The 15,129-nt window shown below is 70.1% G+C and overlaps 2 protein-coding genes across 8 annotated transcripts; one reads left to right on the forward strand and one right to left on the reverse strand.

Annotated features, from left to right (window-relative positions):
• Nucleotides 1-80: 80 nt before the first annotated feature.
• CDK5 (cyclin dependent kinase 5) lies at nucleotides 81-2,902 on the reverse strand. Of its 2 annotated transcripts, XM_031613822.2 has the most exons (12): nucleotides 2,771-2,902; nucleotides 2,577-2,665; nucleotides 2,399-2,466; nucleotides 2,275-2,335; nucleotides 2,147-2,203; nucleotides 1,391-1,486; nucleotides 1,217-1,291; nucleotides 1,040-1,136; nucleotides 898-967; nucleotides 733-793; nucleotides 582-662; nucleotides 81-483 (listed from the first exon to the last, which is right to left on the reverse strand). In XM_031613822.2, exons 1-12 carry the CDS (start codon nucleotides 2,805-2,807, stop codon nucleotides 397-399), a joined length of 879 nt encoding a protein of 292 aa, XP_031469682.1. In that variant the 5' UTR covers nucleotides 2,808-2,902; the 3' UTR covers nucleotides 81-396. The 2 variants fall into 2 exon arrangements, with proteins under 2 accessions (XP_031469682.1, XP_031469680.2); XM_031613820.2 differs by having other exon boundaries at nucleotides 245-662.
• Nucleotides 2,903-2,993: 91 nt separating this feature from the next.
• Nucleotides 2,994-15,129, forward strand: SLC4A2 (solute carrier family 4 member 2). 6 transcript variants are annotated; one of them, XM_031613815.2, is made up of 23 exons: nucleotides 2,994-3,193; nucleotides 6,170-6,301; nucleotides 8,407-8,572; nucleotides 8,654-8,886; nucleotides 8,952-9,058; nucleotides 9,167-9,396; nucleotides 9,709-9,845; nucleotides 9,929-10,109; nucleotides 10,180-10,315; nucleotides 10,402-10,585; nucleotides 10,660-10,774; nucleotides 10,852-11,036; nucleotides 11,147-11,360; nucleotides 11,436-11,651; nucleotides 11,869-12,017; nucleotides 12,086-12,280; nucleotides 12,346-12,561; nucleotides 12,679-12,768; nucleotides 12,949-13,115; nucleotides 13,600-13,853; nucleotides 13,935-14,104; nucleotides 14,350-14,523; nucleotides 14,593-15,129. In XM_031613815.2, exons 2-23 carry the CDS (start codon nucleotides 6,242-6,244, stop codon nucleotides 14,671-14,673), a joined length of 3,660 nt encoding a protein of 1,219 aa, XP_031469675.2. In that variant the 5' UTR covers nucleotides 2,994-3,193; nucleotides 6,170-6,241; the 3' UTR covers nucleotides 14,674-15,129. The 6 variants fall into 6 exon arrangements, with proteins under 6 accessions (XP_031469675.2, XP_031469673.2, XP_031469674.2 ...); XM_031613813.2 differs by having other exon boundaries at nucleotides 11,147-11,651; XM_031613814.2 differs by having other exon boundaries at nucleotides 8,964-9,058; nucleotides 11,147-11,651.

A 15,129-nucleotide genomic window follows, 5' to 3' on the forward strand; every position in this document is an offset into this window, starting at 1 on the left:
TAAAGTCCTGCCCCACACGGCTGGCTCTGGGGGGGGCACGGCTGGCGCACCGCGTAGCGGCACACAGGAAGGAGGCAGTGGGGGGGGGAAGCTCTTTATATCGGTAACAAAGACGCATTGCACCCACTGACAGCGCGGTCGGGAAAGGGGCGACCCCTGGGGCCAGCTCCGGGGGACCCCGACCGCCACCAGGGCTGGGGGGGCTGTGGGGCCCGGCCCCCCATCCTACTGCTACACCGGCACGGGGGGGGCACGGCACGGCCCCGACTCGGCACGCAGGCAGCCCGGGGCGGAGCTGGGTTAAAATCCTAACACATAGCGGGTGGGGGGGGGGGGCACGGGGCGCCTGGTCCCGCCCCCCCCAAACCCCCGTTGCCCCCACGGCTCCGTGTGGGTTTAGGGGGGGCAGAAGTCCGTGAAGTAGGGGTGCTGCAGGGCCTCCTCCGCCGATATCCGCTGCACCGGGTTGCACTTCAGCAGGTTCTGGGGACGGCACGGGATGGGGGCGAGGCTGAGGGCCCCCAGAGCAGCCCCCTCCCCACAGTGGGATACAGCAATGCCCCTCCCCCCCCCACACTCACCTGTAGCAGGTCCCGGCCGGTGGCGTTCAGCTTGGGCACCACGTTGACGAGGGAGGTGGTGGCGGGGTACATGGGGTAGGGCTGGGGACAGCCGTGAGCGCCTGGCCCCATGCTGCCCCCCCCCAACCCACCGTGTCCCCCAACCCCTCACCTTGTAGTCGGGCAGCTTGGCCATGGCCGGCCACTGCTCCTCCGTGGGGGTGCCCAGCAGCATGCGGGGCTGTCAAGGGCCATGGGGAGCTGTGGGACATGCGGGGCCCCGGCAAGGCTCTGCCCTCACCCCCCCCCACATGAACACCGCGTCCCAAAAGGATATCTGAAGATCCTCTTCAGCTGGTCGTCCACGTCGTTCCCCGGGAAGAGCGGCCGCCCCGCATTGGCCAGCTCTGCACAGGGATGGGGTGAGAACCCAGATGGCCCCCCCAGGGCACCCCGCAACCCCCCGGCCCTACAGCTACCTGCGAAGATGCAGCCGGCCGACCACATGTCGATGGAGGTGGAGTAGAGCTTGGCACCAAACAGCACATCCGGGGGTCGGTACCACAGCGTGACGACCTGCGTGGGGCAGAAGGGATGCTCGGGGAGGGGCGGGCGAGGCCGGGACCCCCAGGTGCAGCCAGCAGCCCCCTCCTCACCTCTGCTGAGTAGCAGCGCACCGGGATGCCGAAGGCCCGCGCCAGGCCGAAGTCTGCCAGCTTCAGCTCCCCGTTCTGCAGTGAGACAAAGGGGTCAGGGGCTGAGGGAGCACCGAAGGGACCCCAAGAGGCAAAGGGGGGGCCCCAGCGTGCCGCCCCCGGCCCAGCACTCACCCTGTTAATGAGGAGGTTCTGCGGCTTCAGGTCCCTGTGCAGGACGTTGCGGCTGTGGCAGAACGCGAGGCCCTTCAGCAGCTGGTACATGAAGGACTGAGGAGCACAGCCCAGAATCAGCACAGCACCACTGCCACCACCAGCCCAAAATGACAGCATCACAGAATGCCTTGGGTTGGAAAGGACCTCGAGGATCATGAAGCTCCAACCCCCCACCAATGCAGGGCCACCAACCTCCACATTTCACAGCAGCCCAGGCTGCCCAGGGCCCCATCCAACCTGGCCTTGAACACCTCAGGGATGGACGGGGCATCCACAGCCTCTCTGGGCAGCTGTTCCAGCACCTCACCACTCTCACAGCAAACAACTTCCCCCTCACATCCAGCTGAAATCTGCCCTTCCTCAACTTCCAACCATTTCCCCTTGTCCTGCTGTTATCTCCCCTTCCCAAGAGCTGACTCCCCTCCTGTCTGTAGGCTCCCTTTGGGTGCTGAAGGCTGCAATGATTCACCCCGCAGCCTTCTCTTCTCCATGCTGAACAAGCCCAGCTCCCTCAGCCTGTCTTTGTAGTGGAGGTGCTGCAGCCCCTGATCATCTTTGTGGCTCCTCTGGACCCTCCCCACCAGCTCTCTGCTTTCTTGTACTGGGGGCCCCAGACCCGGGCACAGTGCTGCAGATGGGGCCTCACAGCAGCAGAGCAGAGAGGGAAAGAGAGAAGAGAGGGCTGTGCCCCCCACACCCCCCACAGCCCCCCACCTTCACGATCTCAGGGTCCAGGTCCCCGTTGCAGCTGTCGAAATACTTCTTGAGGTCCTGCGGAGGGGGTTGGAGGCGGCCATGAGGGCACGGCTGGAGGAGACCCGGGGCCGCCCCGCCCCGCTCACCTGGTCGCAGAACTCAAAGACCAGCGTCAGCTTCTTGTCGCTGTGCAGGACGTCGTGCAGCCTGCGGGGAGCGGCGTCAGCAGCGGGCCGGCGCCGAGCAGGGAGCACCGCCCGCGGGCCTCACCTGACGATGTTTTTGTGCTTCAGCTCCTTCAGCAGGCAGATCTCCCGCAGCGCCGAGCTGGGAACGCCCTGCGGGACGGCACGGCTCGGCTCGGCTCTCGGCGGCCCGGCGGGGCTCGGCGGGGCTCGGCGCGGCCCGGCCCGGCACCGGGCGGCCCGGCGCAGGCAGCTCCGCTCACCTCGTCGTCATCGTCCAGCCGCACCCGCTTCAGCGCCACGATCTCGTGCGTCTCCCGGTTCTTGGCCTTGAACACCGTCCCGTAGGTACCTGCGGCGGGTCGGGGGCGCAGCAGTAAGGGCGCACGGCCTAACAGGGCACGGCGCCGACCGGCCCCGGTCCCCGCCCCACTTCCCGGCCCGGTTCCGGCCGCACCTTCCCCGATCTTCTCCAGTTTCTCGTACTTCTGCATCGCTCCGCTCCGCTCCGGGCCCCGCGCCCCGGCCCCGCCCCTTCCGCCACACCTCCCGGCAGCCCCTCCGCTTCCGTCAAACTTCCGGTCAGCCCGGAAGTCCCGCCCCTTCCGCTACACCCGTAGTGGCCCCGCCCTGAACACGCCCATTCCGTGACCACGCCCTCGCGTTCTGCCCCGCCCCCCGCTGGCCCCACCCACTCCACTCATCCGGCCGGCGGTTCGATCCCCGCCGCCGCCGTCGGGCGGTTCCGGGTTCGGTTCCGGGTTCGGTGTTGGCTCCCCGCTCCGGCGCGGGGCTCTGCCCATTTGGGCTTCCGGAATCCGCCCCGCTCCACCCGGCCCCGCCCCGCCGCGCCGAGCCGCCCGCCGCGCCCGGAGCCCCGGTAAGAGACGAGGGCGGGACGGTGCGGGGCTCGGTGCCGCCGCTCCGCGGGGCCAACCCGGCTCACGGCACGGGCGGCTCCGCGCTGCCCGCCGTGGTGGTGCTCGGGTGCGGGACGGGGATGCGGGGGGGCAGAGCCGGGACCCCGCTCGGTGCGGACGGGGCGGACCCTTGCGGTCGTTCCACGGCTCCGGGCGGCCCGCCCCGCACCGGGCACCGAGATGCGCTTTCGCTCTTTGCGGGGCACCGGGAGCACTTCCCCTTCCCCCCCGCAGGACTCGGGGGGGCGGTGCTGGCGGGGCTGCGGGGGTGCGGGCGGCGCTCCCTACACGGCACCGCTATTAACGCTGGGCCGCCCCCCGCCCCGAACCGGGCTGTGCCCCCAACCCGCCCCCCCGCCCCCGCCGGGAGAGCCCCCCGGCCGTGCCCCCCCCGCCGCACGGAGGTGTGGCTGCGGCGGAGCGCTTCGGAGTTGGCACCGCCGCCGTTGGGATGGAACAAAGCGCTCCGCCGCGCTCCGTCGCCGCCGCTCTTCTTCCGCGCGCACCGCTATAAGAGCCCCGCGGGGCGGACAGGGGCGCGGACGGACCGGCGGACGGCGGCGGCCAAAGCCCCGGAACCGCGGGGACGCCGCGGGGCGATGGGGTGAGTGCGGCTGAGCCGCGGGTCCGTTCCGCGTCCCCGTAGGGGGGTTCGGGTTCGGTCCCGCGGGGGCGCAGCGCGGCGCCGTGATTCATTTCCTGGCCCCGGCGGCTTTGAGGTCACCGCGGGGCGGGCGATATTTTTGGTGGCGGTTTCCGAAGTTGCAGCGCGCAGCACAAAACCCCGCGGGGCTGAGCCCGGGGGGGCGGCGCCGATCCATCCCGCGGTCACCGCCACGGGAGGGGGCGGCGGTGGCACCGGGACCGCGCGGAGCCGCGGGTGAGCCGGGCCGGGACGTGGCGGTGAGCCCGGCTCCTCGCTCTGCCGCCACACCACGCGCACGGCACGGCCTGAGCCGCTCCGTGCCGCACCGGCGGCACCGGATATGGGGATGGGCACCGGCGGCTTCCACGGGAGTGGATGGATGTAGAGAGCTCCGTGTCCGCGCCTGGCGGGCAGTGGGGCAGCTGTGGAGCTCTCGGCCTCTCCCTGTCTCCTAGGCACCAACGTGTGCAACACAATAGCGTGAGCCTGGGGCGTGTGTGTGGTGCTCACACGGCAGTGGTGCACACAGGGATGTACACATGGCAGTGGTGCTCACACGGATGGCACACAGGGATGGTGCACGTGGCAGCGATACACACGGGGATGGTGCTCACAGGGATGGCGCACACGGCAGTGGTGCACGCACGGACGTCGCAGCTGAAGATGCTTCTTGTGAGGGTGCTGCCCGCGGGGCCTCGCTGCGGGTCTCCCGCAGGACGATCGCAGGTGCTGCGCCCACGAAGCGCTGCCCGCGTGGCGCTGCCGGCTGCGGGTCCCGGCCCCGGCGCTGCGTGCCTCTCCGCTCCCCGGTGCGGTGCCGTGGCCGTGCGGGCGCAGCGGTGCCGCAGCCCCGTCGGGGCGCGGTGCGGCGGCCGGGACGGTGCCCTGTAATCGTCTTAGGCGGGATCAGGCGGGCAGGTCGAGGCTGGCCCCAGGAATGCATGGCAGCGCGGGGCGGGGGCAGCAGAGCCGGCTCACGCACAGGCGCTAATCGGAGCCAGGAGGTAATTAATGGAGCGCGGCGGTGTTGGCAGCCCTATCTCCCTATCGCGGACCTGCCCTGCTTATCTGGATTGGTCCTGCAAACAAGAGCCCATTGTGCCGCGCCGAGAGCCTGGGAAAGGCAGCACGCGGGGGGGCACCGCACCCCCTGCGCGGTCCTCACCTGGAGGGGGGGGCTCCGGGCAGCCCCCTGACTCAGCCTGCACGCGGGTTCCTCTCCTGGCACGGAGCGAGAAGTTCCTCTTCTGCCCCGCTGTGCTCATGGTGACTCAGTCGCCACCAGGGCACCGTTGTCACCGTTTCCAGTGGGGTCACCCGAGGAGGCCGATTTCCCTGCGCTGCTGAATTTATGGCTCTGGCTGGGGGCTGGTGGCAGCAGGTGCCCGCGGAGGTGGTGGTGCCCATGGATATTCCTATAGATGTTCCTGTTGATGTTCCTATAGATGTTCCCATGGTGGACCCCGTGGATGTCCCACGGTTGTACTCGCAGAGGTTCCCATGGATGTCCCCATAGAGATCCCCGTGGACTGTCCCCATAGTGGTCCCCGTATTACTGCCGACATTGCAGCCCAGGGCAGCCCAGCTCTACTCCGTGCAGCCCAGCAGGTGTTGACGAGGCTGCAATCCGTGCAGCAAAGCAGCAGCTGTGGTGCCTGCAGGGAGCAGCTGGTGCAGCGGTTGGGCTCCAGAGCCCGACTGCAGCCGATGCTTTAGGAATGGGATGGAAGCACGGCGTGCCAGGCACAGCAGTGCTTATCTGAGCCGTGCCTGCCCGTGCTGATGGGCACAGCGTCAGGAAAAACTCCTGGGAAGAGTGGGATTTGGAGGCCGTCCGGCACACGGCGGTGCGGGGGGCAATGACGGGCACCCATGTGAGGCACAGTCATCCCTGCGCCCGGTCTGTGCTGTCACATGGGGCCACCTCCGGCCACAATAACCGCAGCGCCGAGGGCTCCGCCGCACACACGGAGCTGCCCGGGGCAGGTGGGGGGCACGGGGGGGACCGGCGCCGTCCGTGGCGCCCAGCGGGGGGCTGGGGCTGGGTGCGCGGTCGGGGTCGCGCCGCGGCGCTGGGCCCCATCCAAACTCCGCTCTCCGGCGTTGCTCTTGGCGGCCGCCCCAGCGCTCGGCCCCGCGGCCAACACAAACCCTCCCGGAGCCGTCCGCGGGGCGCAGCCCGCAGCGCTGTTTTCTTTCCCTCCCCGGCCCCGGGTCAGCCCGAGGCGACGCCGACCGCGGCTCCGGGCCGGCACCGGGAGACCCGCACCGACCCCGCCGTGCCCCGCAGGTTATGCTGCGCCCACACCGCCCTCTGAGCCCCCGCGAGAAGGAGAAGGGCTGAGCTGCGCCCGACGGCATCATGAGCCGCTCCCCGGTGTCCTCCGAGCTGCACCACATCGTCTCCTCCGCCTTCGAGAGCGTGAGTGCACACACGGGGCGGCGGGGAGAGGGGCGGGGGCACAGCGTCGGGGCACGGCACCATCGGCACGGCACGGCACAGTGTGCGTCAGCGTGGCATTGAGGGGTCAGCACAGCACGGTGCAGTGTGGGGCAGCATGGCACGGCATGGCACGGTGTGGGTCAGCGTGGTACAGTGTGGCACGGCACGGCGCATGGCATGGCACGGTGTGGGTCAGCGTGGTACAGTGTGGCACGGCACGGCGCATAGCATGGCACGGCGTGGGTCAGCGTGGCACAGCATGGCGCATGGCACAGCGGGGGTCAGTGTGGCACGGCGCGGCACATGGCACTGCACAGCCCTCCCACGCACCCTTAGGGTTGCCATCCAGGCACACAGCACCTGCCCCAGTGCACAGTTATGGGGCAGCACCATGAGGCTGAGCTGAGCTGGGGCCAGGGTACCCTCAGGTGCCGGTTGTGCCGGTGCCGGGTGCTCGGCTCGGTTTATGGACTGCAGTTGTGTGGTTAATGATTAACCCCTCGCCGTCCCCACACCATGGCTGCGCTGCGGTAGCACGTGACCAGGGATGGGTCTGTGGTTGGCACAGCTCTGTGCCCCTTCCCTGACACCGTGCCACCATGGATTTCCTCCTGCACATCGCGGTAAGGCGCTGCCCCGCACCCCGCACCGCCCGGCCGCGGTGTCCTGCAGGTGACAGAGTGCACGGTGATTTGTGGCATCGCCCGCTGGGGCCGCTCTTGGTGTGGGGATGGCACAGCGCCGGCGTCCCGTCCCGGCGGGGTGGGTTTGCTGGGGGGTCCTCGGTGTAACCGCAGCCGGAGCTCAGCGCTGGGGGCGGGGGATGTGTGTGTGAGGGGGGGGTGTCCTGGGGAGGGCTGTGGGATCCGGCGGTGTGGCACCGCCCGTGGGGCACAGGCAGGGTGCGCGCCGGCGGGGACAGCAAGGGGAGACGTGGGGCAGCAAAGGATGGGGGCTGGGGGGGCTCTGGGCTGGAGGGGGAGTCGGCTCCTGGGACCACTTTGGGGCCCCCCCGGGGTGGTCTGGGTGAGTGGTCTGGGGGGGGGGTGATCGTGCAGTAGAGAGGGCACCGCTGGAGGTGGGGGCTGCCGTCGTGGGGAGGGGTCCCGAGCTGTGGGGCGGGGCACCAGCGGCATCCCGCACCCCCCAGCCGCGGGGCGGCCCTACAGCCGTGCCACCCCCTCCGCGGGATCATATGGGGGGGGGAGGGGGGAAGGGAACGAGCAGTGCCGAGGGGTTCGACAGCGCAACCCCGAGCGAGATCCGGGCACGGCCGGGGGGGGGAGGGGGGAGCGCCGCGTTCCGGAGGGCCGCGCACCGCCCGGGGGAGCGCATTCCGGCGGCGCCGCGCATAGCACTGCCCGGGGACGGGGGGGGGGGGGCCGGGATGCTGCTGCGCTGCGCTGCCCTCTGCGCTGTCACCTTGAGGCAGTGCGGGGCGGCTCCGCGGGTGTTTGCCGAGGGGGGGAACGGAGCCGCCGCCCCCCGCGCCGCCCCCCCCCCCCCCCCCGCCGCCGTGACCTTCCGATAAAGCGCCGCGAGCGCTGCGGAGGGAGAGGGCTCCGCCATGACTCAGGTACGGCCCGCACCCCGCATCCGCACTCAAATCCCGTGCTCGCATTCCGCACCCCGCCCCCATATCCCGCGTCCGCGCCCATACCCGCACCCTGCAGCTGGCACCCGTCCCGGGGCGGTGCGGGCTCAGGGAGGTGACACGGGGGGCGTGGGGCGCGGAGCTGGGGGACGTGGGGAGCGGGGGTGTGCCCTTCGAGTGCGGGGTCCTGGGGCTGTGCGGGGCGGCTGCGCTCGGGGGTGCCGCGGGGGTGTGCGGGACGTGCGTGCCGTGCGGTGCCGCGGGGATGTGCGGGGCATCCGTGTCCGGGATGGCACGGGGAGGGCTGCATCCAGGAGTGCGGTGAGGGTGCGGGATGGGCGGACCCGGGGGTGCCACGGGGGTGTCCGTGCCGTGAGGGCGTGCGGGATGTCCGTGCCGTGCGGTGCCGCAGGGCCGTGGCGGCGTCCGCACCGTATGGAGCCGTGGCACGCACCCGGCCCGGCCCAGCCCCGCCCCGTCCCGCCCGCAGCCCGAGCCGCCCGCACCGGGCCCCGCTTCGCCGCCGCTGGCTGAGGAAGAGGAGAAGGACCTGAACAAGGCGCTGGGCGTGGAGCGCTTCGAGGAGATCCTCAGCGACGCGCACCCGCGCAGCGTGGAGGAGCCGGGGCGCATCTACGGGGAGGAGGACTTCGAATGTGAGTGGGGTACGGGACGCGAGGGGGGGCGCAGGGCGGGGACAGCCACCCCAAATCCTCGCTATTCCCCCCCCCCCCCAGACCACCGGCAGTCCTCGCTGCACATCCACCACCCCCTGTCCGCGCATCTGCCGCCCGACGCGCGCCGCAAGAAGGGGGTCCCCAAAAAGGGCAGGAAGAAGCGCGGGCGAGCGGCCGTCCCCGGGGAGAACCCCCCCATCGAGGAGGGGGAGGAGGATGAGGAGGAAGCGTGCGACACCGAGACGGAGCGCTCGGCCGAGGAGCTGCGGGGCGGCCCCGCCGAGGGGGTGCAGGTAGGGGCGGTGCGGGGCCGCGGGGTGGGGGGCTGCTCCTGGCCGTGCCACGCCCCTCGGTGCAGTTCTTCCTGCAGGAGGACGAGGTGACCGAGCGCCGTGTGGAGGAGCCCCCGGCACCACCCGGACCCGCGGCGGAGCCCCACGGAGCCACGGCCTCCCCGACAGCCAGGTGAGCGGGGGCTGTGCCGCGTCCTGCAGCTGTGCGCACCGCCGGGTTCTGCGCCACGGGCTGTGCGGGATGGGCGCACCGCGGTGCCATGGGCTGTGTGCGTTGCAGCCCCGGCGCCGAGGAGGGCCGTGCAGCCGAGGGCAGCGCCGTCCCCGAGGATGGCGGCTCCCCCGGGCGCCCCGCGGGCAGGGCGCAGCCCGGGCACCGCAGCTACAACCTGCACGAGCGGCGCCGCATCGGCAGCATGACGGGCGCGGAGCAGGCGCAGTACCAGAAGGTGCCCACGGATGAATCGGAGGCGCAGACGCTGGCATCGGCCGACCTCGACTACATGAAGAGTGCGTGCTGCGCTCGCGCCCCGGGGGTGGTGGGGTCCGGAGCGGTGCGCGGGACGAGCGAGGCCGCGTGCGGGGACGCGGGGCCGGGCGCGTGGAGCGGGAAGCGGCGGCGGCGCCTCCCCAGAGCGCCCTGCAGTCGCGGCTCGGAGCCCTCCAGCACCACGTGGTGCCACGACGGCGCTCTCCGGAGCGGCCGCCCTCACGCCGGCGGTGCCCGGGCGTTCCTCCCCGCCGCCCGCCCCGCCCCGCCCCGCCCCGCCGGGCTGCGCCCACCACCCTCGCCCACCCGCCTGCCGCGTCCCCGTGCCGCAGGTCACCGCTTCGAGGACGTGCCCGGCGTGCGGCGGCACCTGGTGCGGAAGAGCGCCAAGGCGCAGGTGGTTCACGTCGGTAAGGAGCACCGCGAGCAGAGCGCGCGGCCGCGCAGGTCGGACCGGCAGCCCCACGAGGTGGGTTGTATTGGGATGGGGGTCCCGGGGGGGGGCCGCCCCGCGTTGTGCTGTGGGGCACCCACCGAACCGCGCCGCCGCAGGTGTTCGTGGAGCTGAACGAGCTGGTGCTGGACAAGAACCAGGAGCTGCAGTGGAAGGAGACGGCGCGCTGGATCAAGTTTGAGGAGGACGTGGAGGAGGAGACGGACCGCTGGGGGAAACCTCACGTGGCCTCGCTGTCCTTCCGCAGCCTGCTGGAGCTGCGCAAGACGCTGTCCCACGGTACGGCGCGGGGACGACCCCCGGGGGGTTGCGCTCAGGGTGGTCCCCGGCTCAGCCCGCTGCCCCCCAGGCGCCGTGCTGCTGGATCTGGACCAGAAGACGCTGCCGGGCGTGGCCCACCAGGTGGTGGAGCAGATGGTCATCACCGACCAGATCCGGGCGGAGGACCGCGCCAACGTGCTGCGTGCGCTGCTGCTCAAGCACAGGTGAGTGCGGTGCCGGGGCCGCGCGGCGCTGGGAGGCTGCGGCCCGGGCGCGTGGCTTCCACGCACAGCTCCGTGCCCATCCGCAGCCACCCGAGCGACGAGAAGGAGTTCTCGTTCCCCCGGAACATCTCAGCTGGCAGCCTGGGCTCGCTGCTGGTGCACCACCACAGTACCAACCACGTGGGTGAGGGCGGGGAGCCGGCCGTCACCGAGCCCCTCATCGCCGGGCACGGTGCTGAACACGACACGCGCGTGGACGTGGAGCGGGAGGTGAGCAGCCCTTCCTTCCCCCTCCCCCCACTGCCACTCCTCATCCTCGGGCAGTGCTGACCCTGTGCCCGCAGCGTGAGGTCCCGACCCCCGCGCCCCCCGCCGGCATCACCCGCTCCAAGTCCAAGCACGAGCTGAAGCTGCTGGAGAAGATCCCCGACAACGCCGAGGCCACCGTGGTGCTCGTGGGTACGGAGGGGTGGCGGGGGGGGGGGTCGTGTGCTGTGCACCCCATGGCACCCCGTGCTGAGCGCTGCGCCCCGCAGGCTGCGTGGAGTTCCTGGACCAGCCCACCATGGCCTTCGTGCGACTGCAGGAGGCGGTGGAGCTGGACTCGGTGCTGGAGGTGCCCGTCCCCGTGCGCTTCCTCTTCGTGCTGCTGGGTCCTAGCAGCACCCACATGGACTACCATGAGATCGGGCGCTCCATCTCCACCCTCATGTCCGACAAGGTGGGTGCCACCGCCCGCCTGCAGCCCCGTCCCCGTGCCCTGTTCCCATACCCATCCCCGTGCCCCTGGCTGCTGGTGCCTAGCAGCCCGCCCTGACCCTCTGCCCGCAGCAATTCCACGAGGCCGCCTACCTGGCGGACGACCGGCACGACCTGCTGACGGCCATCAACGAGTTCCTGGACTGCAGCGTGGTGCTGCCGCCCTCCGAGGTGCAGGGCGAGGAGCTGCTGCGCAGCGTCGCTCACTTCCAGCGTGAGATGCTGAAGAAACGCGAGGAGCAGGAGAGGAGGCTGCTGCTGGAGCCCAAATCCCCCGAGGAGAAAGGTGGGCTGGGGCGCAGCGGGAAGGGCTTGGTATGGCGGGGGCCGACCGTCCATCTGTCCATTTGTCTGGGCGCAGCACTGCTGAAGCTGAAGGTGGCTGAGGATGAGGATGAGGATGATCCCCTGCGGCGCACGGGGCGGCCCTTCGGGGGGCTGATCCGGGACGTGCGGCGCCGGTACCCGCATTACCTGAGTGACTTCAGGGACGCGCTGAACCCGCAGTGCATCGCCGCTGTCATCTTCATCTACTTCGCCGCGCTGTCCCCCGCCATCACCTTCGGGGGGCTGCTGGGTGAGCACCGGCGTGGGGTGTATCTGGATGGGGCAGTGCTGCGTGGGGATGGAACAGCAGTGCATTGCATGGGCGCAAAGCAGCATGCTGCATGGGGATGGAGCGGAGTGCCGTATGGGAGCTGTGCAGAGCTCTGTGTGGGCCAGAAGAGCGTGGTGCATAGTGAGGGGCCTTGGCTCCACCCCACGGGCCTTTCTTGACCCCGTGCTTTCCACAGGGGAGAAGACACACGACCTGATCGGGGTGTCAGAGCTGATCATCTCCACATCGCTGCAGGGCGTGCTGTTCTGCCTGCTGGGTGCGCAGCCCCTGCTCGTCATTGGCTTCTCAGGGCCGCTGCTCGTCTTCGAGGAGGCCTTCTTTACGGTGGGCAGGGGGTGCTCCTGGCTGTGGGGTCCCTATGGCCGCCCCCGCTCACCCCATCTGTGCTGCAGTTCTGCACGTCCAATGGGCTGGAGTACCTGGTGGGGCGCGTGTGGATCGGCTTCTGGCTCATCCTGATCGTGCTGCTGATGGTGGCCTGCGAGGGCAGCTTCCTGGTGCGCTTCGTCTCGCGCTTCACCCAGGAGATCTTTGCCTTCCTCATCTCCCTTATCTTCATCTATGAGACCTTCTCCAAGCTGGGCAAGGTGAGCTGTGGGTGCTATGGGTGCTGTGGGGGGCTGGGATCCTCCTGACACCCCACTCTGCACAGATCTTCCAGGAGCACCCCCTGCACGGCTGCGCTCAGCCTAACGGCACCGCGTGGAGCAATGGCACGGCAGCACCCAACGGCACGGCGCAGCGCGGGGCCACCAAGGTGACGGGGCAGCCCAACACGGCGCTGCTCTCCCTGGTGCTCATGGCCGGCACCTTCTTCATCGCCTTCTTCCTGCGCAAGTTCAAGAACAGCCGCTTCTTCCCCGGACGGGTGCGTGGGGCAGGCGGGACGGCGGCGCGGGCATGGGGTGAGCCCGGCTTTGGGGGCACGGTGAGCCCAGGGGTTGTTGGGGAGTTCCAGGCCGGGCTGACCCCGTCCCTCCAACAGATCCGCCGCCTCATCGGGGACTTTGGGGTGCCCATCGCCATCCTGGTGATGGTGCTGGTGGACTACAGCATCCGTGACACCTACACGCAGGTCAGCACCCAGGACCCCCACGTGGTCCCCCTGTCCTTCAGGGGATGCTGCCTCCCGGTATCTGGCCCTCTCTGCCTGGAGCCCTTTGGGTTGGGGCCTGCAGGGCTCCCCCAGTGTGGGATGGGGGCAGCCCTCTCCCTATGGGAGCTGGTGACCCCACGGCGTCCCGTGCCCCCGCAGAAGCTGAGTGTGCCCAGCGGGTTCTCGGTGACGGCCCCCGATAAGCGGGGCTGGGTGATCAACCCGCTGGGCGAGAAGAGCGACTTCCCAGTGTGGATGATGGTGGCCAGCGGCCTCCCTGCCGTCCTCGTCTTCATCCTCATCTTCATGGAGACGCAGATCACCACGTGAGCGCAGCGGGGCCGGGCTGGGACGTGCGCAGGGCTGGGTGCGCCGTGCCGAGCTGTGCCATGCCGTGCCGAGCTGTGCCATGCTGTGCTGTGCTCATTGGGCCAAACTGTGCTGTGCTGAGCTACGCTGAGCCATTCCAAGCTGTGCTGTGCCATGCTCTGCTCTACCGTGCTGTGCTGCGCCGTGCCAAACTGTGCCATACCATGTCATGCTGAGCCATGCCCACCTGGGCCATGCCGTGCTGTGCACTACCAAGCCGTGCTGTGCGCTACCAAGCCATGCCTCATAGTGCTGAGCCTTGCCAAACTGTGCCATTCCATGTCAGGACAACTTGTGCCATGCCATACCGTACTGACCCTTGCCAAACTGTGCCATGCCATCTTAAGCTATGCCACGCTGAGCCATTCTAAGCCATGCCATGCTGAGCCATGCTCACCCATGCTGAGCCGAGCGCTGCCAACAGTCCGCCCTTGTGCCCAGGCTGATCATCAGCAAGAAGGAGAGGATGCTGCAGAAGGGCTCCGGGTTTCACCTCGACCTGCTGCTTATCGTGGCCATGGGAGGATTCTTTGCTCTCTTCGGGCTTCCCTGGCTCGCCGCCGCCACCGTGCGCTCCGTCACACATGCCAACGCCCTCACCGTCATGAGCAAGGCGGTGGCGCCGGGGGACAAACCCAAGATCCAGGAGGTGAAGGAGCAGCGCGTCACCGGGCTGCTGGTGGCGGTGCTCGTCGGTAGGTGCCTGCCGGGACGTGGCCGTGGGACTCCGGTGTTTCCTCCTTGAACACCGCTGCTGACCCCCCCCCCGTCCTTAGGGCTGTCCATCGTCATCGGGGAGCTGCTGCGCCAGATCCCCCTGGCTGTGCTCTTCGGGATCTTCCTCTATATGGGCGTCACCTCCCTGAACGGCATCCAGTTTTACGAGCGCCTGCAGCTGCTGCTGATGCCCCCCAAGCACCACCCCGATGTCCCCTATGTCAAAAAGGTCGGAGGGTCCCGGGGGCGTTCTGGGGGTGGGAGAGGCCGTGCCGTGCCCGGGGGGGGGGGGGGGGGGCTGGAGCCTCACCTGGGGCTGCAGCAGGGCTGGGTGTACCAAGGTACCTGCAGGATGCCTTGCTTAGGGCGGGGGGCGCAGTGTGGGCTGCAGGAGCCTCGTTGCAAGGAGGGGCACAGGACGGGGGTAGGGGGGGACGCAGGGTCCCACGCACCCTGACGCCCGCCCCAATGCAGGTACGCACGCTGCGCATGCACCTCTTCACCGGGCTGCAGCTGGCATGCTTGGCCGTGCTCTGGGCCGTCATGTCCACCGTGGCCTCCCTGGCCTTCCCCTTCATCCTCATCCTCACCGTGCCACTCCGCATGTGCCTGCTGAGCCGCATCTTCACCGACCGCGAGATGAAGTGTGTAAGTAGCTGCCCGGCTCTGGGGGGCGCTGGGCGCAGCCCCCGCCGCCCCTCACCCCGCACCCCCCAGCTGGATGCGGACGAAGCCGAGCCCATCCTGGACGAGCGGGAAGGCGTGGATGAGTACAACGAGATGCCGATGCCGGTTTGAGCCCCGCAGCCAGACCGCGCCCGCCGGGCACAGCCGGGTCCCCACGCACGGCCGGGCCCGGGCACCCCGCGCCTTCGGGGCTCCGCCAAAGAGAAGCCGCCCCGCAGCCGGCCGCGCTCGCCTCCGCCGCGGTCGGGGATCCTCTCGGCCACGTCCCGACCGTGCCGTGGGGCAGAGCCCCCCCCACCGCAACCCTGCAGCGCCGCAGGTCTGCGCCCCGCCCCGGCCCTGCGCTCCCACCCGACAATCAGGTGTTTCCAGAACCCCGCTTTTATTTAACGGGGTGACCCCAATGGCAATAAACGGCGTCACGCTGAGCGCGGTGGGCTGAGGGGAGCTGAGCCCCCCCGGCTGCCGGCAGCCCAGGGGGCCGGGGAGCGCTGCCGTCGTGCCCCCCAGCCGCCCAGGGGCTGCAGGCAGGGCGCTGCCCCATGCCAATAAAGAGAACGGACTTTG

Source organism: Phasianus colchicus, chromosome 6 (assembly GCF_987193195.1).
Source record: "Phasianus colchicus chromosome 6, bPhaCol1.hap1.1, whole genome shotgun sequence".
NCBI classification, from domain to species: Eukaryota; Metazoa; Chordata; class Aves; order Galliformes; family Phasianidae; genus Phasianus; species Phasianus colchicus.